Raw genomic sequence first — 27,098 nt, 5'->3', positions numbered from 1 at the left:
CCTGGGGTGCAAATTTTATTTTAAGCTAGGACCTTGAAACTTCGTAAAAAGGTATTAAATTAAAAAACAAGAAAACTAATTTCTGCGTTTTCGAAAATTCATCCCCCAAGGTGGTGAAAAAGGGGTTGAAAGTTTGTATGGAGATCAAATATTTTTGTGAGTGTTGGACTTGAAACTTTGTATATGGGGATATTATTATAAGACGGGAAAAGTAATTTCAGCGTTTTTGAAAATTCATCCCCCAAGGTGGTGAAAAAGGGGTTGAAAGTTTGTATGGAGATCAAATATTTATGTGAGTGTTGGACTTGAAACTTTGTATATGGGGATATTATTATAAGATGGGAAAAGTAATTTCAGCGTTTTTGAAAATTCATCCCCTAACAGGGTTAAAAAGGGGTTGAAAGTTTGAATCCATTAAAAATGCTTTGAAACTTCTTAGAAAGACATAATAGCCGATGACAAAAAACAGGAATTGCGACGTTTTAGGTAATTCAACCCCTAAGGGGGTAAAAAAGGAGATGAAACTTTGTCCTGGGGTGCAAATTTTATTTTAAGCTAGGACCTTAAAACTTCGTATAAAGATAATTAATTAAAAAAACAAGAAAACTAATTTCAGCGTTTTTAAAACTTCTTCCCCCGAGGTGGTAAAAACGGGGTTGAAAGTTTGTACGGAGATCAAATATTTTTGAGAGTACGGGACTTGAATCTTTGTATTTGGGGATATTATTAGAAGACAGGAAAAGTTATTTCAGCGTTTTGTAAAATTCATCCCCTAACAGGGTTAAAAGGGGGATGAAAGATTGTATGGAGTTCAAATTTTATTTTAAGTTAGGAACTTGTAACTTCGTAAAAATATATGTTATTAAAATACAAGAAAACTAATTTCAGCGTTTTTGAATTATCATCCCCTAAGGTGGTAAAAAGGGGGTTGAAAGTTTGTATGGATATCAAACATTTTTTCGAACGCGGGACTTGAATCTTTGTATTTCGGGATATTATTAAAATACAGGAAAAATAATTTCAGCGTTTTGTAAAATTCATCCCCCAACAGGATTAAAAAGGGGTTGAAAGTTTTAATCCATTACAAATGCTTTGAAACTTCTTAGAAAGGCATAATAGCCGATTACAAGAAAGTAATTGCTATTTTTTGGAAATTCAACCCCTAAGGGGGATAAAAAGAGGATGAAAGTTCGTCTTAGGGTGCAAATTTTATTTTAAGCTAGGAACTTGAAACTTTGCAAAAAGGTATTAAATTAAGATACAAGAAAACTAATTTTAGCGTTTTTGAAAATTCATCCCCTAAGGTGGTGAAAAAGGGGTTGGAAGCAGGGATGTTGCGAACATCCGCATCCGCATCCGCAACCGCGGAACATCCGCGTTATTTTCAACATCCGCATCCGCATCCGCATCCGCATAAAATCGATGCGGAGCTTATGCGGATGCGGATGTTGAACAAGTCGGTACAGGAACGTCTTAGCGGCGGCGTAAGTGCTAGGTAATTTCGTCATTACCTATAACGAAATCGTCTAGATCCAGAAAAGTCGGCGAAGTTATTGTTTATTAAATATAACGCACCTATATTCTTGCTCAAATACTAAACGTTTGGTTTTTTTAATAAAAAAATTCTAAAAATGTAATATTTGACGTTTTCTAAGTACCTAATCTTGACATCCGCATCCGCATCCGCATCCGCGGATGTGAGCCTTTAAAAATCCGCATCCGCATCCGCATCCGCGGATGTCAAAAAATCTGCATCCGCAACATCCCTGGTTGGAAGTTTGTATGGATATCAAACATTTTTTCGAACGCTCGACTTGAATCTTTCTATTTAGGGATATTATTAGAAGACAGGAAAAGTTATTTTAGCGTTTTGTAAAATTAATCCCCTAACAGGGTTAAAACAGGGGGTTGAAAGTTTGTATAGGGTTCAAATTTTATTTAAAGCTACAAACTTGAAACTTTGTAAAAATGTATTTTATCAAAAGAGAAGAAAACTAATTTCAGAGATTTTGATAATTCATCCCCCGAGGTGGTGAAAAAGGGGTTGAAAATTTGTTTGGAGGCCAAACATTTTTTTGAGTGCGGGACTTGAATCGTTGTATAAAGGCATATTATTAGAATACAAGAAAAATAATTTCAGCTTTTAAAAAATCATCCCCTAAAATGATTAAAAAGGGGTTGAAAGTTTGTATAGGGTTCAAATTTTATTTAAAGCTAGGAACTTCAAACTTCGTAAATAGGTAGTTAGGTAGTAGGTTTTATTAAATAGAGGACATGAAAATCTTCTAAGGGGGTTTAGAGGGATTATATCGAGGACAATTTTATTCAGTTAGGGGCTTGAAACTTCGTAGGTTGTGAAAGACAAAGTCTCATGCGTTGTATAATATTAATAATTAACAAATGATTAACCGTCCTACCGCAATCACTTGCTGCACAATGTTCTAAGCTAATGTAGAAATATATAACCACCAATATACAAATCCACGCGTACGAAGTCGCGGGCAACAGCTAGTAGTATACAATTTATTATTATGTGTAAGGATGCTATTTTTGTAATGTGATCAAATCACGACGAGAAAAAGAATTTTTTGGCGCCAACCAAGCAAATCGAAACCTTTCGACTGCGTGTTATGAATGTTATGATTTACATGGCTTTATCCGCAATCCGTTCGTGAGTCGAATTTGCGTGTGCAAATTCATTTATCTTTCAAATTGAATCCGGCTTCAATCTAATATTTCCTGGTGAATATTTGACACATCCTTATTGTGCTTGCGTGTATCATGAATGGATCTTGTCTATACAACAGTAGAAAACTTATTTGGCGCACGCATACACACACACTTCTACATGGAGGGAGCTAAGCTAACGCAAAATCGGATTTTTTTACATCAAAATTTCACACGTTTTAATAAGGGTAAATGCCATGGAAAAAATACACGGAAATTTAACTATATTTGTGAGTGCAAAAAAATACGAAGACATGTTTAATTTTAATTGGTTTTATATACAATATTACCAATATATCAATACACGTTTACCTCAATAACTACTATGACCCGACATATTTTTAGTTCTCAGAAGTAAATAATATTAGAGCTATGTTTTAATTTCTAAAACTAATTTTTGACAGTACAGTTTAGTCAAGTTTTTACTCCAGAACGTGATGCCTTATGGCATAGCTAGAAACTTATATTCATAGATGAACATGTTATTAGGTCATTAGGTACTAACTATTGATTGTCTTAATTGTGTCAAAATGGAATCAAATTGACATCAATGTGTACCTACTTAAGTTCGAATCGAGGTCTTGATGTTACAAATATCCCCAATCATCAGAGGTCAACGAAACACCCTCTGCCATGACGAATGGAGCCGTGTAAATGAATTATTCAATTATTCTCTAGTACAGCGACAGCTAGAGATTAGTCTCGGTTATTCGTTTGACATAGCCACTTAAGCCACTACAGAGTAAATAAAAACAGCATGAAATCTATGTATTTCAGTTTATAATAAAACTGATATTAAAAATATTTAAAATTATATTTTTTTAATTTTGATCATTTTCTTCTTAGTTAAAAACTGTCCGGTCAATAAAGAAAATGGTTAAATTATAGATATTACTAGTATTACTTAGGCACAACAAAATACATATAAATATACCTACTTACAATACAAACCCTATTAGGTACCTATCAAGACGTTATACATTCTTATATTTTGAGCGTAATACGAAGTATTCGGCGACTAAACAAGGGTAACACTCCAGGGATGCACATATTTACAAGTTAAGTAATGGAGCGGTGGGTTTTATGTCTCCGGGATTCTATTAATTTCGGGAAAGTATTGGTCCCAAAGCGGGTCTTCTGTGGTCGATCGTTTTGTGTCAGCCGCGGCCCAGAGTCTGTTCGCGTGTTCCGTCGCTTAGGAAATTTATTGTTTTACTAGGATATAAATACGTATAGAATTTTAAGGATTTTTCACTACGGAATGAGTAACTACGCGCGAGATTTTTTTTTATTCGGTTTTTTTTGATGCAGCGCGATGTCAACACACTTGTCTCAGTGTTTGAAAATAAAGTCTCCGAAACAAAACAAGTCTGTACATTGTAACTTCGTTAAATAGGCTACAAGAATAATAAAACATTATTAACCCTATAAAGTACTGAGAGAAAACACCACTCATTCACTCGCACATAAATAAATATGTCGAGATTGTAGAGCCAATCAATAAGAATAAATCAGTCGATCACCCAAAATTCCCGATGTTACCCCGGTTCAGAGTGAATAATACCAATCCAATCAAACAACCCTAATCTCTAATAGCTCCCTTTTGTACGGTTATTCGTAAAGAATTGTCGAAGACATATACATACCTACCCGTCCCAAACAAAACATCTTTTCCTGTAATCCGTAGAATGAACGGATAATAGGCATCATTGTATATTCATATTAAGGAAACCGGATATATTCTCAAACACGAATTCATCAGTTGAAAAGGCATTTATTCCATGTATTGCGCTATTAGGACGTTGTTTTATTCATAAAGTTTCAATAGGTATTAGATGCGTATCGATGGACTATAATCGATGCTATCCTGTTTGTGGGTTTATATGGGTACAACTTAGTGTAAGGCCTGAGTGGACGCTCGAAGCAGAGCGTTCGGCGGGGCGTGCAGCGTGGCGTCGAGCTCCCAAGTGATTTGAGCAGCGAGCACTAAGGCGACTCCTATACGTTTGCATTTGTTTAACATGCACGCCGCACGCCCCGCCCCGCTGCACGCCCAACTCTAGCGTCCACTCAGGCCTTACACTTAAGTAGTAGTAATACCAAGTGTACGGCCTGAGTGGACGCTCGAAGCGGAGCGTTCGGCGGGATGTGCAGCGTGGCGTCGGGCTCACAAGTAATTTAAGCAGCGTGCACTAAGGCCGCTCCTATTTGTTTAAGGCTGCGGTCGTACTGCAGACGCCGCACGCAGCCGACAACGTCACGTCGCACGCAGCGTCTGAATGGTGTTGGCGGGGGGACGCCGCACGCAGCGAGCGAAAACGACCACTCCCGAGCATTCTCGAACACACCATTCAGACGCTGCGTGCGACGTGACGTTGTCGGCTGCGTGCGGCGTCTGCAGTACGACCGCAGCCTAACATGCACGCCGCACGTCTCGCCCCGCTGCACGCCCAACTCGAGCGTCCACTCAGGTCTTACACTAATACTATTAAGTTATTCTAATACTCTAATAGTAAAGATAGTGATAGAAGAGAGATGGCAGCGCTGTCAACGTGAACACTAGCTCTGTATCTTTGTAAATTAATTAAATAGCAGAAGAAGCCAAAAGTAGCGAATTACTATTTAAGCTATAGATAAACATCCGTAGTGCCAGTGAAAGTGTAAATATCGAAAACAAAGTGCTATATTGGTTAAAAAATGAGTGAAATAGAACAACTGGAAACTGAGCAAACCGTTACTCTAGGACCTGAACTTTGAATCGTAAAGATAATGGGGACCCAAAATAGGCAAGCCAGACGACAAACCAATCAGGTACGCAAAAAAAAATATATGTACACAAACAAAAAATTAAACGAAAAACTCGAAATTTAGGATAATATTCAGAAATTAACCACAACGACATCTATTGAAACTTTTCGGGAAACATAATCATATTAACGGGGTTTGCAAGAAAGAGACAAACTGAACCAAACAAACAGTACCGAACGAGCGAGAACCATATAGATATCTCAAGACCTGTTGAACTAAGCGACACATCATCCTTTACGCCCCGCCCACTCATTAGCACAATACTGCCGTAAAAATAGGCCTACGACTACATATTTACTAACCGAAATTATAATACAAAATGGACTGTAAAGCGTGCGATTTGAGACTTGAGAGAAACGAATTAATAAAATGTGTGACATGCACTCTCAACTACCATTATACGTGTTTGAATATAACATCAGCAGTTTTTAGGGAAATGAAACCAGACCAAAAGAAAGTACTGAACTGCCCATACTGCTCGAACATAACAACACGTCGAAAGACGGACGAGACACCTGTACGCAGACCACTTAACTACACAGAACTGGACACCACAATAATGTCAGTCGACGAAGATTCACCTCCACAACATTCCCGATTTAACATAGACCGGACTCAACCAAGTATACCGGACACGATGATTGACCAGATAGGTGTGCTTATGGAGTCAAAACTAATAAAAAATAATAAAAGCATTATAGACGACCTAAAAAAACTGATACAGTCGGAAATAGATTCAGCCCTAAACAAATTTAAACAAGACGTACTAGAAAAAAACCGAGATTTGTCACAACAACAACAAGACCTAGCCCAGCAAATACAAAACACCAACAATAAAATACAAATATTAGAAACAGAAAATGAAAAGATAAAGTTACAACTACAAAATCTGCAGATGACCCCCAATCAAGAGCACTCAAAAACATCCACCAATTCATCCATCCATCCATGCGATAGCCATAAGAAATTTGTATTGTACGGACTGGACGAGTACTACAAGGAGACCGAGCAGGACCTGTTTCCACGAATAAACTACATGTTCAGAGATATTCTTAACATAGAGATCGATGGATTTATAGAATCAATTTATAGAATCAATTAAGCGAGTAGGGAGAAAAGGACAACGAAGACCTCTTATCATTGAACTCATTAGCCAAAGAATGAAAAACTACGTTTTGAACAATGCACACTTTTTCAAGGGCACCGGTTACTCTGTGGTCGATGTACTTAGTAGCGAAGCCCTGGAAGACAGAAAGAAACTACGACAAATTCTAATCGACGCACGTAGGCATGGAAAATACGCCATAATACGAGACAATAAACTATATATAAACGGTGTAGAGTATAAACCAGCGACAGACTCATATGCTCGACAACAGTGTTAACCCTTTGAGCGCCACGCCTATCGTGGATCAGGAGCGTCTGAAGTGGTACGCGAATGAATAAACAGCCGTTTGCAGGCTTTATTTTTCACATGGATTTACCTATACTTCCAATCATGTTGGCATGTCGATACGGTAGTTATAAACCAGGGATCGGCAAACATTTGAGAAGAGCTAATATAACCGTAGTAAAAATATAAGAACTCAAGGTGTCAATTATTAAGAAAGTCGCCATGGATTGTGATACCGAAGAAGGTCGAAGTTAGACCAGGAACTTGAACTGGAAAACACAAAAACCAGGCGTAGGTCAGTAGTCGAATGGCATAAAAACTGCGATAGCAAACGACACGTAAATCACTCTAAGCCGGCTTAAACAAAGAATAACTACAGCTTCAAAAAGTTCAAACACTGCAGTTACAAGATCCGTACATATAATCCCTCGTTACTCCTCATACGAATAGTTAGCAGTTTAACCCAAATTAAACTGAAATTCAACTTTATTCTCAAATACGTAGGGATTACAATTGTTTACGAATGCGCTGACCATTCGTATTCTGAAGATACTTTATTGACCGTGTAGCACTCTTTTGCAATTTCTACCTTATACCGTAAAGAATAAGTGCTGTTTTAATATTTTTGTACGTATAAATACGATGTTTTGGAAGTAAAGTGTAGTTAGTATGAGGCAGTGCAATTTGTATTTGTCTTTTGAGTGGCGCGGAAGGATCCCTAGTGAGCCCGTTACGGCGAGGAAACCTTTCTGCGAACCAATATATCTTAAGCGGCATATTTCTTCATAGAAAATAAGCTTTTTCACGTAACAGGAATGAATAAACGTAATCGCAGTTGCCTGCAAATCCGACTCGGGTTGAACCCGATTTGTGGCAATACTCTATAATAATACTGTGGCCAATTATGGAACGTTGGACGTTTGCCAGGTGTGCCTAATCAGAAATGATAAGATTTTTTTGTGTATGACGATCGTCAAGGTCGCATCAAACCCAGTTCAAAACCATAACAAAGGTGATTTTATTCTACATGTCCAAGTTAAGATCTCCAATAAAGAAACTATACTGAATTCCAAGTTGTCAAATGATTAAGAAGTCGGATGAGCTTAAATGGGCGAAGCTTATTTTCATGTTGTAGATACTCTAATGCTCTGTCTAATGGCTCCTCTACACGATGGCCCAGCGCCGCCCACTCCAAGGGACGCATTTATGCGTTAGAGGGAGTAAGTGATATTGCCATCTCATTCTACCGCATGGCTGCGTCCCTTGGAGTGGCCGGCGCTGGCCCATCGTGTAGAGGAGCCATAAGAGAGGCTTAGGAGGGCCCTAAGCCAAGTAGCGCTATAGCAAAAACAAATGATTTTGAAAATGGAATTCTCAGCTATAGAAACTAAAATATAAGTTAGCAATGAATTTTCTTTTGAGATAGCGCTTTTCGGCTTAGCAGGGCAGCATAAATGTCTTTGCAAGCACATAAGCGCTACCAACACTGAAGATGAAACTTGAAACAGTGGCTCTTTAAAGTTAAAACCGTGTGGCTACCGCCAGTTTGGCACTGACATAAACGCCATCGAGAATAATTTACTTTCTATGCATCTCGCTCGTACTCGCATATTCGTGCAAGCGAGATGTATAGAAAGAAAATTACGTTCTCGATAGCGTGTATGTCAGTTTTGATACTGTCAGTGATGGTACGGTCTCCGGTCAGGAAACTACATACATGTAAGTGTAATAAATAGTATTCATACTCGTTATATTATATGCAGGGAAATAACTTACTCACACTGCGTGCCCTCTTTGGCTCCAAACTCCATGAGCATCTTGGCGAGCGGCCTGTTGTTGGCCAGCACGGCCACGTCGAGCAGCGTCAGGTCATCGGGGTTGACAAATAACTTAGGTACTCACATTGCGTGCCCTCTTTGGCGCCAAACTCCATGAGCATCTTGGCGAGCGGCCTGTTATTGGCCAGCACGGCCACGTCGAGCAGCGTCAGGTCATCGGGGTTGACAAATAACTTAGGTACTCACATTGCGTGCCCTCTTTGGCTCCAAACTCCATGAGCATCTTGGCGAGCGGCCTGTTATTGGCCAGCACGGCCACGTTGAGCGGCGTCAGGTCATCGGGTTGACAAATAACTTAGGTACTCACATTGTGTGCCCTCTTTGGCTCCAAACTCCATGAGCATCTTGGCGAGCGGCCTGTTGTTGGCCAGCACGGCCACGTCGAGCGGTGTCAGGTCATCGGGGTTGACAAATAACTTAGGTACTCACATTGCGTGCCCTCTTTGGCTCCAAACTCCATGAGCATCTTGGCGAGCGGCCTGTTGTTGGCCAGCACGGCCACGTCAAGCGGCGACAGGCCATCGGGGTTGACACTGGAATACAGACAATTCGTAAGTTACACAGTACTGTACGATTCTGCGTACGTCTTACTGATCAAAGGAATTTGAGCCTTCTATAGAGTAGTTACGTTCCATATTTAAATGGTAACGGTAATGGTTGGGAGCGGTCAATGTCATTGTGGCTGTAGAGTCGCAATTAATTATATCGGAGCGGCCAAGGTATTCACAACACAACTATCTGAAGAAAGCTTCTATTATCAGATATTTTTGATCACCTTGGCTGCTCGGATTTATATATCTGATGCCAACTGATCGTTAAAATTGATTCCTGACCGGACTCATTGTGATGCCTTTTCACATTTACTAAGTCATTGGCAAAACATTGGCTTAATAAGTAAAATTATTATGACACTTACAAATATGTACTGTGAAAAATTGAAAAATCTGTTTTTTCCATTGTATTATTTTCTTATATTATATACCTACACACTTTTTAGGGTTCCGTAGCCAAATGGCAAAAAACGGAACCCTTATAGATTCGTCATGTCTGTCTGTCTGTCTGTCTGTCTGTCTGTCCGTCTGTCTGTCCGTCCGTATGTCACAGCCACTTTTCTCCGAAACTATTAGAACTATACTGTTGAAACTTGGTAAGTAGATGTATTCTGTGAACCGCATTAAGATTTTCACACAAAAATAGAAAAAAAACAATAAATTTTTGAGGTTCCCCATACTTCGAACTGAAACTCAAAATTTTTTTTTTCATCAAACCCATACGTGTGGGGTATCTATGGATAGGTCTTCAAAAATGATATTGAGGTTTCTAATATCATTTTTTTCTAAACTGAATAGTTTGCGCGAGAGACACTTCCAAAGTGGTAAAATGTGTCCCCCCCCCCCTAACTTCTAAAATAAGAGAATGATAAAACTAAAAAAAATATATGATGTACATTACCATGTAAACTTCCACCGAAAATTGGTTTGAACGAGATCTAGCATGTAGTTTTTTTTTAATACGTCATAAATCGCCTAAATACGGAACCCTTCATGGGCGAGTCCGACTCGCACTTGGCCGCTTTTTTATATTCTCATTGTATAACGACCAAAGTATAAGACAGAACCCTACAATGGAATGTTTTTATAAAAATCAGAGTAAATAAAAACCTCCTTACATCTATTGTCTTTATTCTGCTACCTCGGCGGTGAGTAAAAAGTTGTAATGCCTCGGGTGAAAAGAATACCTTTTACAACAAGATTTTTCCCAGAAAATATTCAAAGCTAAAGGTACTTGTAGTAAATTCACTGTTCATGGTAAGAAGTATTAAGATTAAGGTACCCCAGAGGTGCAGGCTTTAGTGAATTTACTAGTAAACTATAAAGTTATAAGATGTTCCATTATCCTTTTTCACTTAACCCCTTTCCCTTTAGCCCTGAAGGCTTTTGGGTGATAATTCAGTATTAGGTAGATTCGCTGCATATACCTAGCACAAATCGTTTTGCTTTAAGAAAAATCCGTCCCAATTTCCCAAGTACATATTTGCAATCTTTGAAAGACTAAGTGTCTTTGACCAACTCCAAGGGCGAGCCGAATACAATACATGCTTGCACCTCCTATACGAATCCCTTACGGGATTACGATATAGTGAGAGTTGGTACTGTCATTTATATATACCTATTTTGATTTGTATGTTTTAAGTAGTCACTCTGCGACCTATGTATAAGTTATAAACTACCGACTAACTTGGTCGATTATTTTGAACAGAGCTCGGACGGAGGTTATCGCCAAAACAAACACGTTAATAGAAAAAGGCGCAAACTTTTGGACATTTGTGGGATGAATATAATTTAGAAAGTTAGGTAAATATTATGTAATATGACTTTAAAACATTTATATGTTGTTCTATTTTCGAGTTACACCTGTTTTGCGATGTTATATCCGACCTATGATTCTGAATATAGCCTTCTTTGTTAACTTTACTAGTAATTCTCTCGTATTTTGATAGAATTCACATACATTCTAAAAGGGTACAAAAGTCCACGTGCACTTACGAGTAATCGTGTTATTGAAGCTTTCATCGAATTCTGCTGTGAAAAAGGTTACGTAATTCAGTTATCTGAGTAGCCGTGACTCTTTCTACAGGTGAGGACGTTGGGTATATCATCAATTAAAACTGTCACGTTTTTGTGTTACTTTTTTATTTCTGTTTTTCTGTGTGTCGTTGGCGTTCGTGTACGTACAGCCACTAACTCACAGTTTTAAGTCAGATCCCTCACTGAAAACGAGCAGCGTCTTGGATTGTCACGGCATTTTGAGTGGGGATCCTATTCAGTTTCAGTTTCTTTATTCATAACGGAAGTTACATGTCAATTTTATTATTTTAGCGTCTAATATATTTAATGTCTGTATGTCTTCTTTTTATTTATAAATGTACCATCTAATCTAGCTATATTCATATTATTTATGATGTAGAATAATTGTACTTCGGAGTTCTTGGCACTTTCTCGTAACTTCTATTTACGATGTCATTTAAGCAAGGCGTTATCTTGACGATTGTGTTGTGTTGTGATATGTGTTTTAATTATAAATTACCGCAAACCACTCAATTATAGTACAGTTCTATAACTTTGGTCCACAAGTTCAATACGTAATTAGGTATCGATACCAATGTTCTTTTTGGTTTGTCTCACAGCCATATTCGAACTTTAAGATACGCCAAATACTAGATATTGAAACGATATGAATTGGATATGTCAGTGTCAAACAAGTGTCATTAGTGACGTTTCTCCAAACATACACGTCACTTTGGACACTTGTTTGACACTGACATATATATCTTAGTGATGTCTATAATAGATCTAGTTCAAGATCAGAATCGGGCCCTCTGTTTAATCTACCATTTATAACAATATGTTGCCTTAGATTATAATAATTCGACCCTTATATATTTAAATAGTCCGCTTTGAGTATACGTACTTAGTTTATGCGAGCCCAATTTTCAAGCAAAAAGTCAACTTTCTATTTAACACGTAAAATATATTTAAGAGCGATACTGAAAGGCTAAAATTCACTTTGGTGGCTATGTATTTTGAGCTGGATTACATATTTTTGTAAAATATTTCCGAGTTAAATTATTTTAGTTGATTTTTTTTTATCGGGTTAATGTGACCAAAGAAACAATGACAAACAGACGGACAGAGTCGCATCATAAGGGTTCCTTTTTACCTATTTGGTGCGGAACCCTAATAGCTTAGACCATTTAAAAAACCAATGAAAATCGTTAAGCTAGAATAATTTCTTACAAATGTGTAAGAGTCGCGAGGCGAATGAAAAGGCGAAAAGCGAATTTCGCAAATTGCGGGCATTTTTCTGTCACTCTAATTACGCCTTCATTTGAGTAAAAGAGAAAGATCCCCGCAATTTGCGAAATTCGGTTTTCGCGGTAGCCCCTCTGCAGTAAAAAGCTAAAGAGTAGAGAGGGGCAGTGATTTACCTGTTGACGTCGACATCGGTGGACTCGAGGATGTTTCTGGCTTTGTCGAGGTATCCGTGTTCGACGGCGGCGAAGAGTGCTGTAACAAACAAATGTCAACTGTTAAAAAAGGTTGACACATTGTTGGAAGTCCTTTTATAGTTCAAATTGTTAATAGAGTCAGTGCGGAAAGAGAAGAGTCGTGAAATGTATGCTATCCAATACATTCTACGATTCGTCTCTTTCCGCACAGACTCTACAGATACAGATTTTAGGTTATCGTACAGTCGCCTGCGATAATATCTATTATCTAACACGATATATAAAGCCTTTGGAAGTAGGTATATAAGGCTGGCTTTTTTGACTATATGTGACGTCCCACGGGCAAGGACCGGAAAACCCCTCTTTACGCTTAATCCTATCCATTCGGTAACCCAATCAATTCGGTTACCGTATCATTCGGTAACCCTATCATACTGTTACCTGATTGTAACGGTAAGCTTATTGAAACGGTAACCTTAACCTTTAACCGAGTTAATCTCAAAACCCCATCGCGTTAGGGTTTTTGTTAGGGGTTTTTAACCGGTTTTTATTCAGTTATGGTAACCTTTATTATCGGTTGCTTATTGGTTTGCTACATTCGTATTTAGTGATGTGCCGTCAGTCAAATACCTACTAAAAGAAAAAGTTAATTTATTAATAGAACTAATAGTTTATTTTGTTATTTTTGTATTTTTTTTAATTTTGCTTATTTTAATGTTTTTGTTTATTTTAATGTTTTTGTTTATTTTACTTATTTTGTCTATTTTTTTATTTTGTTTATTTTACTTATTTCATTTATTTTATTTGTCATTAATTTTGTTAATTTTATTTATATAATTTATTTTGATTATTTTTTTTATTTTGTTTATTTTTTTTTATTTTTTATTTTATGTATTTGATTTACTTTATTTACTTTATTTACTTTATTTACTTTATTTACTTTATTTACTTTATTTACTTTATTTACTTTATTTACTTTATTTACTTTATTTACTTTATTTACTTTATTTACTTTATTTACTTTATTTACTTTATTTACTTTATTTACTTTATTTACTTTATTTACTTTATTTACTTTATTTACTTTATTTACTTTATTTACTTTATTTACTTTATTTACTTTATTTACTTTATTTACCATATTTACTTTATTTACTTTATTTACCATATTTACTTTATTTACTTTATTTACCATATTTACTTTATTTACTTTATTTACTTTATTTACTTTATTTACTTTATTTACTTTATTTACTTTATTTACTTTATTTACTTTATTTACTTTATTTACTTTATTTACTTTATTTACTTTATTTACTTTATTTACTTTATTTACTTTATTTACTTTATTTACTTTATTTACTTTATTTACTTTATTTACTTTATTTACTTTATTTACTTTATTTACTTTATTTACTTTATTTACTTTATTTACTTTATTTACTTTATTTACTTTATTTACTTTATTTATTTTATTTATTTTATTGATTTTGTTTATTTTATATATTTTATTTATTTCGTTTATTTTATTTATCTTATTTATTTTATTAGGATAAAGTTCATTTATTTAACTTAAAAGGTAATAATAAAAAAACATTACAACTAACTATGAATAGTATGAATTAAAAATTTAAAACCTAAACTAAAATTAAAATAAACCTACTTAAAAATTAAACTAATACTTATAATATTATATAAAAACTAAAATGCAATACTAATAAAATAGATGTAAATAATATAATTTATTTGTTTTTATTTATTTATTTCATTTATTTTATTTGTTTTATCTATTTTATTTGTTTTATTTATTTTAGAAACTTACAAAATTAAAAGTAGTAGTATGTAACTACAAAAGTTAAATTAATTCAGAATAACATTCTAATTGAATAAAACGTTATTTAGTATAATCCTACATCTGGAATAAATATTCCGTTTTGTCTTTTTCATTTAAAATAAAAGTGTCATGATTTATTCACTTTCTATTTATTCTAAAATAACGAGTGCAAGAATTATTCTTATTCAAATCGATTGGAATAAGAATGAAATTTCTGTTTTTATTCTTATTCTTATTCAAGTTATTTTTTGCCCAACTCTGCTCTAGATTACTCTCGTGTTGTTGAAGGTGACTATTGAACAAAATCTGGAAAATATCTTTCATGTATGAAGTCAATTATTTGCACTTCCTAGTACCTAATAACATGAAGATAATAAATATACCTACACAGGCGAAGCAACATGCGTATTTAAATCGAAACGCTGCGCTCCGCTGGCACGCGCTACAACGCAAGTGCACCGAATGTTTAAAGGTCGTGGTATTTTCTATTGTATTAGGATATTTAGGATTAAGCAGAATGTGGTGAGAGTCATAGTGACAACAATAAAGCCTTATTATTGTACTACACTACAGTATTGTTATCAGTACTCTGCCGTGTCATGACTAATTGATGTAATTGTAGATACATGAGTTAGTGGTAACAAGGTTAAATGGCATTTATTTGGTCATATTATACGTCATATTATATGTAGTACAATGTATATAGATAGTAAAATGAATTTCACCCCTCTTTTCAATGGTCGGATTGATTTGAATTTTTTGAAGCCTTCGAAACGGTGATGATAATTTTATAATGAAGCTACATAGAAAGTAAACTGCGAAATTATAATTATGATGGTTCAATGTATATTTCTTTGCGTATTAAGTATGTATTTTGTTTATTATTCCTACCAGCCTTGAGGTCTTACGTATGCTATCTCTTTCACACCTACGGAAAGTGAATGAGATAGTAAATTACTGCAGGTAAGAAAAGAGTCCTACGCTTATCACTATAATTAAATAGATTTGCAGAAAGTTGCAGGCGTGTTTGCACTTGAGACCGTCATTTATTACTCATTGGCAATAACAATAGATTAAGTCGTGGCGTGGTGAATTCTTTGTCAGCATTTGCTAAACACGTGCGGCAAGCGTTGTGTCAAACGATATACCTGTTAATTTCCGTCTAAATAATAAATGCAAATTTTAAATATCAGAAGAGCTTTTAAAAACACCATAAGTCTTGGTAGTAACTCGGATACTGAAACCACATACTATAGTTCGTTTTTTTTAGCATTAGAAATAAGGTAAACAATCTTGATGTATCTTTTAATTGAAAAGCACATTTTAAAAATAAGTTACGGTAAATATGTAACAATTATGAATCTAATACGATCTTTTATAGTCTTCTGCTTTCATAAGTAATAGTTATGGTTTTTAAAAAGTCGCTTACCTTCTTTCAAGTTCTTTCTAATGCTAAAAAAAAACGAATTATAAACATAATTCGAAAACAGAAAAAAATCATGAGTATTTTCCCCATTTGTTCCTGCCCAACGTGATCGCCGCGATACATGAGGCGGGGACATATGGGAATGATTTAAATGAAGCGCCTATTCCCATCTGTGCCCGGCGGGGAGAAATAGGAATACACCATATCAAGCCATTCCTTATCCTACCTTTAAAAACATCTTTTTTCAGGGTTCCGTACCCAAAGGGTATAAACGGGACCCTATTACTAAGACTCCTCTATCCGTCTGTCTGCCACCAGGCTGTATCTCATGAACCGTGATAGCTAGGCAGTTGAAATTTTCACAAATAATTAATTTATGTTGCTGCTATTACAACAAATACTAAAAACAGCATATAATAAATATCTAAGTGGGGCTCCCATACAACAAACGTGATTTATTTGCTGGTTTTTGCGTAATGGTGCGGAACCCTTCCTGCGCGAGTCAGACTCGCACTTGGCCGGTTTTTTATTTTTTACATTAATTTAGGCACAGCCATTGAAGAGTTTCGCTATCCACCATCCGTTCAGAGCAGCTGAATTGTACCTGATGATTTAGTTATCACATTAAAATAAATACGGGTATCGTCCAATACCAAGACTATGCGGCAGTAAATTAAATTTGTAAGATTTTATTGCATAAAATCAGGTATAAATTAGTCAAGAAACATAATAGTTTCTTGTCTAATTTACTTCCATCTATACGTAACGCCTATACGGCACCCATACTACATGTTTAATCCAGGAATATTATTTAGAATATAAAATCATGATTATATTTATTTGATTAAGAATGAGATTATTCTTATTCAATTTTTTCACATACGAATTATTTCCGATCAAAATTATTTGAATAATTTTGACGGGAATAAAATCAACATGATTTTATTCTTAGGAATTCTTATTTAAATAATGATTTTATTCTTGAATGCCCAACACTGCTTACTAAGTATGTATGTAATTATGAATCTATTTAATTTAATCAAAACTATTTCACCTACCAATGTTATAGATACCCAATGAATATGTATAATGAATTCTGCCCTAATAGCACGGTCGCATTTTTATCGTTTATCACCATGCCTGTCACGTTCTAACAAGTATGTAAGTGCGAAAGTGACGGGCATAGTGATAGTCGATAAAAATGGAACCGTGCTGAGCCCCCTGGTATTAATGAAAGATTTGTAGTATTAAAATAAGTTTATAACTGCTATAGATATTTTCTGATCGCTGCATTAAGCGGTACAAGGTAAATTACGACTTAGCTCATACAACTCACCGCATCTGAAAACATTTTAAACTAAAGTCTATTTTTTATTCGGTAGACTAAAATGACATTTCGTAGTATGAACATCATGTGTCATTTCATTTCATACTATGAAATGTCATTTTAGTCTACCGAATAAAAAAATAGACTTTAATTGCTTATTATAAAATAAGCTCATAATAACTAGTACATATGTCATTTGTTAACAATGGTAAAATATCTACCACAATCCGCTAGCGCATGTATCTTTATCACAAAGTGTTTTTTTTTTAAATCACTTAAGATAAATTATACCTAACTAGGTACCAGTAAAATTACTAGTTAGGTGAAATTTTTTCTTTAAATCAGTCTTTAATCTGTAGGTACATATCAAGTGTGAACCCGAAAATAAAAATAATAATCTAAGTAGCATAAAATATATCTAAATAATAGCAGATATTACTAGGATAGGATGTTGTTTACTTGCAACCCCTTTTCTAAAAATTTCTAAACTAGAATTGACAAAAACAATAGGAACACACAGGTATAAAGATAAACAAAGGAATGGCCGCGCTGCGCCGCGGCTGTCGCTCTAAAAATAATACTGTAATTGCTCACTTGTTTTCAATTTTAGCTTAAGGACTCAAAGTGCAATATTGTTTGAATTGTCAATAAGCGAAGTTACCGGCAAAAAAACTTGTTTGTGCTGGAGGCTTCATAGACCGCCCATGCCAACCACGGTTATTCAATAATAAGTTGAATTTAAGTCTGCGTAAAGTTTACAATCGTTTGAACTGGTTCAAAACCTTATTATGAGGTAACAGCATAGACGGGGTTTTTATTTCGGTTACCGGTAACAGGGGTTAACTCGATCTGATACGGTTACCGAATCAAAGTGTTACCTTATCAGACGGTTACCGTTATGGTAGGGGTTTTTATAACCACTTCTAAAATAACCCTATGAAAAACCCCGGTTAAGGTAACCGGTTCCGGTCCTTGCCCACGGGTAAAGGTACCTTATGGCCGTTAGCGCTTACGCTATTATTAACGCCGCTCCGCCGCCGCGCGCTATTATTATTGCGGCGCTATGCGACGTAAGCGCCAAGTGCCATAAGGTACCTTTTGCCGTGGAACGTCACATATACATACCTAAGAGCTTTGAATGATTCACGGTTAGTTTCACTAGTCTTATATCGACCAATACAAAAGGTAATCACGGTTCATATCCCGGTCGATATAAGTCTGGACATACATAAGGTCGTTGAATTGCAAAAGTTGGCTGTATAGTATAGGGAGAGACGGGCTAGGAGAGACAATATAAAAATCATGACATATTACACTACTAGCGACCCGCCCCGGCTTCGCACGGGTTAACAAATTATACATAAACCTTCCTCTTGAATCACTCATTCTATTAAAAAACAAACCGCATCAAAATCCGTTGCGTAGTTTTAAAGATGTAAGCATACAGACAGACAGACAGCGGGAAGCGACTTTGTTTTATACTATGTAGGTAGTGATTATAAAAACTGACCTAGTTGAACCTATGTAGCCTTTTATATAGGTACAGTGTTGAATTAGGTGTCGCTGGATTTTTTTTAAATAATAATAGAAGAGTAAAATACTTATAATCGAATAATTGTTTTTAGTCCGCCGCCATCTTTCCTTCGAATTGAGATGTCAGAAATGACTAATTACGCGATCAAAAGTAACAATCATAAAGGTGACGATCGCTTGCGCTTCGCTATCGAATCGCTTTGTGTCTCTATATCACTCTGCCATATTAGTGTGACAGTGACAGTTGCGTTTCGTTCGCTACGTAGCGTTAGCGATGGGCATATTGTTTACGGGGCATTCATGTTTTAGGTATGTGGTGCGCGCGTCTTTTGCTTATTTATGCGTATATTTTTCAGACATATGCATTGGCAGTTACACAGTGTTAAAATTAATAATAATAAGTAACAAAACATAAACAAATCCCACAACAAAAAAAAAACAAAACAAAAGAAAAATACCGTGTAAGTGTATGTTAACTTGAGCGACTTTGTCAAGCTTGTCGTTCGTCTTCTGCTTCCTTGTCTTGTCGAGGGGTGGGGGGAGCGGCGCACACGCCGAGAGGGACGGCAGCTCCCCCCCGCACCCCTCGAGGAGCGCGCCGTACTGGAGCTCTAGGGGAGAAAGGGGTAAATTAAAATAAAGGAAAAAATAATAATTAGATTTTGAACACGTTTGCATGGTTTAGATTTTGACAGAAAAGTGTTAAAATAATGATGCAAGTGTGAAAGTAACTATGAAACAAGAACAGCCGGATGTTAGCTTAAAAAAAGGTAAGTATTAACTCTCTTATCTTTTTAAAGCAAACGTGTTCGAAACAAAACTTATAAAATAAATTGAGACCAGTTAAAAAACTAAGGTAAAACAAAATTAAATATGTAATAACATAAAATAAGAAATTAGTCCAGATGTGTCACTAAATTATAAATATGAGAGAAAGTATTTCGAGATTTGAATGGAAAAAAAATTAAAACATTCGTCGTGTCCGTTTTCAAAAGCAAGGCGCCTCTTAAGCTTTTTTTCTACTCCAGCACTTAAATGTGTCAATTAAATGACTGACAGTGATATCTAAAGCAATGTCATTTGAATGATTTGTCTATAGGCTCATAAGATGACTGCTAGCAGTCATCTTATGAGTATAATACAACTGCTTTATTTTTTTTAAAGATACAAGTTCCGATCATCTTGATTGAAAGAGGTATGTTTTCATTTACAATAATAACTCTTTTTTTTTTTAAATAATAACTCAATTTTTTTTAAATAATAACTCTTTTTTTTTTAATAATAACTCTTTTTTTTTGCTGCAGCTGTCATAGAAAAAGTAATGTATGCAACAGCTCATAATTGGTTCTTAAAATTCTCGGGTCTTTTTTTACAAAACTCGACTACGTCTCGTTTTGTAACTTCGACCCTTGAATTTTAAGAACCCTTATTATATCACTGTTGCATAAACTACTATTGTATTAAATGTTGGTACATAATGTATTTATCGTATTTTTTAAATCACTATGCTCTATAGTTCGTTTTTTTTTAGCATTAGAAAGAACTTGAAAGAAGGTAAGCGATTTTGACATGTCTTTTAATTGAAAAACACTTTTTAAAAATCAATAACTGTTAGTTATGAAAGCAGAAGACTATAAAAGATCGTATTAGATTCATAACTGTTACATATTTACCGTAACTTATTTTTAAAATGTGTTTTTCAATTGAAAGACACATCAAGATTGTATACCTTATGTCTAATGCTAAAAAAACGAACTATATAAATAAGTCAAATACCTATACTAAGACAAATAGGAATCTATCTCCTGCTTTTAACCTTAAGTATACCTACATCTAATACTTGATATGTGCCATTTCATGCCTAAAGGAGTCCTTATAAACATGGAGAATAAAGACCCTTTAGGCACGGAACGCCACATATCAACCTGTAGGTTATAAAGGTATAATCAAACGCCTACAAATTCACGACGCTAAAAGCCTGCCCACACGACACGGAGTCAATGTCGCACATTGTATGTTAATGCAATAATGTACACTCGTCGACCGCGGTACACGGTACAAATGAGGAATATTTATCATTTTTATGGCATTCTCATTGGAACATCGAGTCGTTAATGCCGATTTATAATTTTATATTCGATTTGTTGCGCTTTGGTAAATTTGCTTTACAACATAAACAACACCCGTTGTTTACCTCTTGAATTACATTTGTAGGTATTTTTTTGTTATTTATTTACCTGATATTGTAGGGCTATTTTATAATTCATGTCTAGTTATATGTATAAAAGACAATTGGAGTCAATTTGCTAGCAGTGTAGCTAACGATTGTTTTACGACCTTACTTATTTGGATTTGATATAGGAACATATTTTCCGTAAAAAGTTGAATATTAAACTAAATCATGACAAAATATGACCGGATATAAGTAAAACATAATAAACGTAACGTCAAAAACGACACCATAATAACTAATAGGTAAAGTATACAGGGTGCTTCCTGTAACAGGAGCAATAAATTAAACTAAAGGCTGTACTCCTCAAACTGACCAACATTTGTTCAGCAACTTTTAAAAATTATGAATCCTTTAGACTTCCTCTTTTTCATACAACATAAATATTGCCTTCAATGTACGCTGACATCAGTGTGTTTGACGTTGCTTGTTACGCTTTAAACATAACAAAATTTGCAATACATTGCGTCTTAGAATAAACTTTAAAGTGTAATAAAAATCAAAACACGAGTTATTTTCAAAAGTTGCTCAACAAATGTTGGTCAGTTTGAGGAGTACACCCTACAGTTTAATTTATTGCTCCTGTTACAGGAAGCACCCTGTGTAGGGACTAATTAAGTTTTAGGACGAATACTTTAACCATTGTCACACTTTTGTAATGTTACTTGTTCAAATTAAACATTATGGTGTTATTCATAAACGGCTGCTAACTAAATCAGTTGATGATCGTCGTTTGTCCCTATCTGTCATTATGCCATAGAGGGGGACAAACGACGATCATGAGCTGATTACTTAGCAGACGTTTATGAATAACGCCGACTGTACATTACAAGCGAGGTTGCCACCAATGGCCTTATTAGGCACACTTGATATATCACGATTAGCTACCGTTTAGGCGCCAACACTGGTGGATCCAAAATGATAGCTAAACCGCGATGACTCGAATTGGTGACGGTAGAGGTGGGTAAATTTTCAGATTCTGTCAATTTACCCCATTTCACACACAAGCGCACTTCACGCACACTACCTCACTTTACTGGGACAGGTCACTGACCCATCAAGTTTTTTTTTAAGATAGCGTTTTGAGTTTAGTGGCCTCCTTTTAGAAAAAGCGTTCCATTGAAAGAAGAAAGAGAAACAATACATTTAATCTTGCTTTCCTTGTCTGTTCATGTCACACGTGACGTATTTAAATTCTAATAATTCATTTGGTTGTTGACAATTTTCTACATTATGGCTTTGTCGAGATACGCGTTTTCTAAAGTTAAACCGAATAAAACCAGATGTCATTAAGTCAGATGTAAAATTTTATTTACTACTCTATACGACTTTTCATAAGGCTCAAAATCAATTAAATGAGAATTTAAATAAATAAAGTTCCGGCAGGGTGCAAAATTTAATTAAGGCGGACAAAATAAAATTTGAAAATATATGGAAACAGTGTTGGCTAATGTACCCCTAATATCTTTACCGATTTACTTTTATGTGGTATATTCGCCTTTTGTTTCACTATTAAATTAATACAATTAAAATAAAAAATATTATACCGGTATTCCACCGGTATTATTTCAGTGCTGAAGCGATTATCTTCGATCGTAGCCTTGATAATGTAGGTGTTGATAGTTACTTACGGCGGTAGGAGCGGCAATGAACCCCGTGCAGAGTAGAACGTGAGGTGCGTTGGGATAAGTGCATATATCTACTTATAATTCTTTGGCTGGTTGGTAACCCTCTATATTTTATTTTTTGTTTTACTGTTATTAGGTTAAAGGAGTTTTAGGGAGTGAAAAAAAAAATGATTTTCGTTTTATGCGCTCGCGTGATTGCCGATGGATTATAATTAGACAAAAGAACTTGTTTTCCACGCATCGAATGTAGATCCCTATGACACTTCCTCCAAGTCTTCTCCAATAATGTTTATACCGTATTTTAATTACCTACCTTAAATGTTACATTTCTAAATATTTTCTTTTGTGCTATACATACTTCAAAAAAAATCGCTGGAGGCCTAGCGGTAAGAGCGTGCGAATTGCAATTCCGGCTCGTACCAATGAGTTTTTCGGAACTTATGTACGAAATATCATTTGATATTTACTAGTCGCTTTTCGGTGAAGGAAAACATCGTGAGAAAACCGGACTAATCCCAATAAGAGCCTAGTTTACCCCCTATGGGTTGGAAGGTCAGATGGCAGTCGCTTTCATAAAAATTAGTGCCCACGCCAATTTATGGGATTAATTGCCAAGCGGACCCCAGGCTCCCATGAGCCGTGTCAAAATGCCGGGACAACGCGAGGAAGATGATGATGATGTGACACATACTTCCAAAAAAATCTACAAATATTTTACGTGACAACTGCTTATAAGTAAATATTATGTAGGTACACTTATAAAGTATAAAGTAGAAAATATCTTATAGGTACATAATATAAAAACCGATCATGAACGAGTAGGATTCACTATGGGTTCCACAGTTACACATTTTTATTGCATATTTTTTTGTTTAAGACCAACTCACCTATTATAGGACATAGGTCTTCCATTAATCTTTTGGCGTTGAACTATTTTTTGTATATGTATTTATGTAATACAATTCTGAGTTAGGTTATGGTACATTTTTGCTCACCTACTTATAATTATGTATTATATCTGATATGTCACATGATACCAAAAATCGCCGCAAAGTTAAAAGTTCATTTATTTACGTTACTCATCTTCGGATCACCGACTTACTACTTCCTTACTTGACATATGTGTACTAAATTTCAATTGAACTAGTCCAGTAGTTACGGTGAAAATTGGCTTAACAAAATGGCAGACACACGAGTGATCTTATAAGGGAGATTATTTTCCTTGAGTGAATGGTATGCATTTACCCCAATGCACCTCACGTTCCACGCGGCGCGGCGTAATCTGGCCCCTATTTCACCACGGTGACAGAGGTACGACAAAAACATCACTGTTATTGACGCCATAGGCATCCATGGACTACAGTTACCGCTAACACTGATTTAAACTTTCACGATTTTTACACATTATCAAATTGTACAACGGAACCGCAAAACGTTCAAGCGGATAAACAAGACCAAGTGCGGGTAGTTCGAAAAACTCGCGCGGTTAGAAGATGCTGATGTCAACTTAAGCCAGTCTTCTCCGAGACCACGGGGACAACGCCGTCCTCGAAACGTCGGAGGTAAATCTTAAAACTTAGATACGCGATTAAGTCCCGTTGTACAATTTAATAATACAGTTACCGCTTACCATCGGGCGGGCCGTATTCGTGTTTGCCACCGTCATTGTACCTATTATTAAAAAAAAAACTTTATTATATCGGATAAAACAGACATTTCTCTCGCAAAAAAATCTTGTGACAATTGTCACAAGATTTTTCAAAGAATTTTCGGTAAGTCTTGACAGGAAATGAGTTCTGTGTCGCAATTTCGATACAGTTGCCGTGTTTCTTGTGATAATTGTCATTAGCTTCGCAAAATAAGAATTTTTTAGTGGCAATATAATGGAGTTTATTTATTTATTAAAATGTTGGTGGCAAACAAGCACATCGCCCGTCCGATGGTAAGCGGTTACCGTAGCCTATGGAGGCCTGTGACGTCAGCAACAGTGATGTCGACAACTGTCGCACCTGTCACCGTGGTCGTGGTGAAATAGGGGCCAGTAAGTACCTAATAATCGCAGAATTTCTGCCTATTTTAAATTGTTCAAAAAAAAAAGAAACCGAATAATTATATCGGACTACCGAATTTTCACGAGAATCAGTTGAGAAATGTGATATGCAAAGGAGAAGAATTCGGACATACGAAAGCATTTTTGCCCAAGTTGAAACGGAGACCTTCGCCAACGCTCGGTCAATGATGGTTTAGGTACAGCTAGCTGCAGAGAAAAGGTACCACCCCTGCATACAATTATCTATCTGGTCGTACCTTTTCTCTGCAGCTGACTGTACACCTATAAAAATGGTTGTCCCTGCTGTAATTGTATACCGGTACCGTACTTTGTATATCAACCGGTATAGTTTTACCTTCAAAACGAACCGGTATTGATAAATAATAACGGTACCATACCGCTTATACCGTAAAGAAAGCATGATGCAGTCTCTGCTTTGCACAATTATTGTGTGGACAAAATTCTTATAATCACCGAAACATACATACCTACGCACATAATGTCATTGAAATAAAACATTGTTATTTTATAGTAAATTTATATAATACTCGATATATACACATAACAATAACCAGACCGCAGCGGTATTAGCCTGTAAGCTTCATCTCTTGTCTCCAAATCCGCAAAAACTAGTTAGTACTAAATGCTGGTCTTGCTGTTATTTTATTCTTGAAGATTATGGCTTGTTTCTTGATTATTGAGAACAGCACGTAATCGCACACATATAGACGGAACGAACGGCAACAAAGTAGGTGTAGACACTAAGACTTTCAGGTATTAAACGAATTACGCTTCGTATTAATAGGTAAGTAATATTTAAATGAATATATAATATTCTCTGACGTAAATACAAGATTACAATTGACATCAAATGTAATTGACGTACAGAAGTCATATACTTTTTTTTAATGACGCAAAATGGATACCAGCATAATGAAAATCAATCCCAATCAGTAAAACGAGTCTTTAAACTTTTTTCATTTTAAGCGGGTTTTGAAGGAACAAGTTACTTAAATTCAATTGTAATCGTATTGTTTTAGGATAGTTTACTGCTGTTTTCGATCGTTACGACCTGTAAATAACAACAAATCAAATTTTAAATAAATTTATGTACCCTATTTTTTGAAATACAATTTATCTACTGGTATACATTTTCGTAAGCGTATATGATGAAATGTCTAAATAATGTCAAAAACGAGCTACGACGACGTACACGTCTGCTTCGATCCAAGGCCAGCGGCCATCTGACTCGAAGAAGAATTTTGAGTGATGTCGTCAATGTATGGAAATTGTACGAAAGTTTACATTTGGGATTGAATTTCTGTGTTGTATTTGTGAGTAAAAATATAAGTAGATAATAATTTGCTAGTTTAGTTATCTAGCTTTCAAAATCACACAACAACTCAATTACTGTTAAAGGCAAAACTGTAATGCGTGTTGCTCAAACGGAACTCCATATTTTGATTTTTGGATACTTTTAGTGTCGATTTGTAGAGAATTACAGCAAATAAAAAATATTATGCCGTGAAGAGCCGGTACACGGCTTCTTTGTGAACAAATTTACGTATAATTTAATGCAGTTATTAAACATTTCTTGAACAAATTGATTGCACAAAGTGAGCTCTAAATCGAAAACGTCATATACCGTCCCCTTAAGATGCTACACGTTTAAATAAATTATTATGTACTAGCGACCCGCCCCGACTTCGCACGGGTTAACAAATTATACATAAACCTTCCTCTTGAATCACTCAATCTATTTAAAAAAACCGCATCAAAATCCGTTGCGTAGTTTTAAAGATACATAGGGACAGACAGACTGCGGGAGGCGACTTTGTTTTATTAATATATGTAGTGATAAATTGTATGTCTATCACAAATCACAATGAAAAATTACCTATGATCAAATCTGGCCAACGCGGGATTCAGACCTAATAATTAACAGTAGTTAGCTGAAATTATACTTTGTGACTTTAATTGAGTGTTGTACAAGACAATAGTTCAGCGCGCCTTGGCCTTATTTAGCATAGGTACCTCGACGCGATTAGCCGTACATTAAATGTAGCTAATTTATTTGTAAATACGCTACACAACACAATTATCAAAGAAGCTAGTAATAGTAACTGTAACCTTTAAAGTAAAATGTAGATGTATTAAAATTACCTTATATGTATAAAATGCAATAATAAAATGACTGATAGATTATGGTGCAAAATATCTGGCAGAGTTTCATTAACATTAACAGTAGATATACAACAAGTTGTGAAGGAACTAAAAAAAAAACCGGCCAAGTGC

At 35.5% G+C, this 27,098-nt stretch overlaps 1 protein-coding gene across 1 annotated transcript in view; it reads right to left on the bottom strand.

Annotated features, from left to right (window-relative positions):
* The window catches only part of LOC134651212 (ankyrin repeat and fibronectin type-III domain-containing protein 1), a 79,706-nt gene that overhangs the window by 33,284 nt on the left and 19,324 nt on the right, over positions 1-27,098 (bottom strand). The window contains exons 2-4 of the mRNA XM_063506281.1: positions 19,354-19,506; positions 12,755-12,833; positions 9,196-9,299 (exon numbers count right to left, since the gene is read on the bottom strand). Coding sequence (XP_063362351.1) covers positions 9,196-9,299; positions 12,755-12,833; positions 19,354-19,506 — 336 coding nt within the window. The remainder of the gene's footprint in view (positions 1-9,195; positions 9,300-12,754; positions 12,834-19,353; positions 19,507-27,098) is intronic.

This window comes from Cydia amplana, chromosome 9 (assembly GCF_948474715.1).
Source record: "Cydia amplana chromosome 9, ilCydAmpl1.1, whole genome shotgun sequence".
In the NCBI taxonomy this organism is placed as follows: domain Eukaryota; kingdom Metazoa; phylum Arthropoda; class Insecta; order Lepidoptera; family Tortricidae; genus Cydia; species Cydia amplana.
The sequence above is the reverse complement of the archived record's forward strand: the minus strand, read 5'-3'. Positions and strand labels throughout refer to the sequence as shown.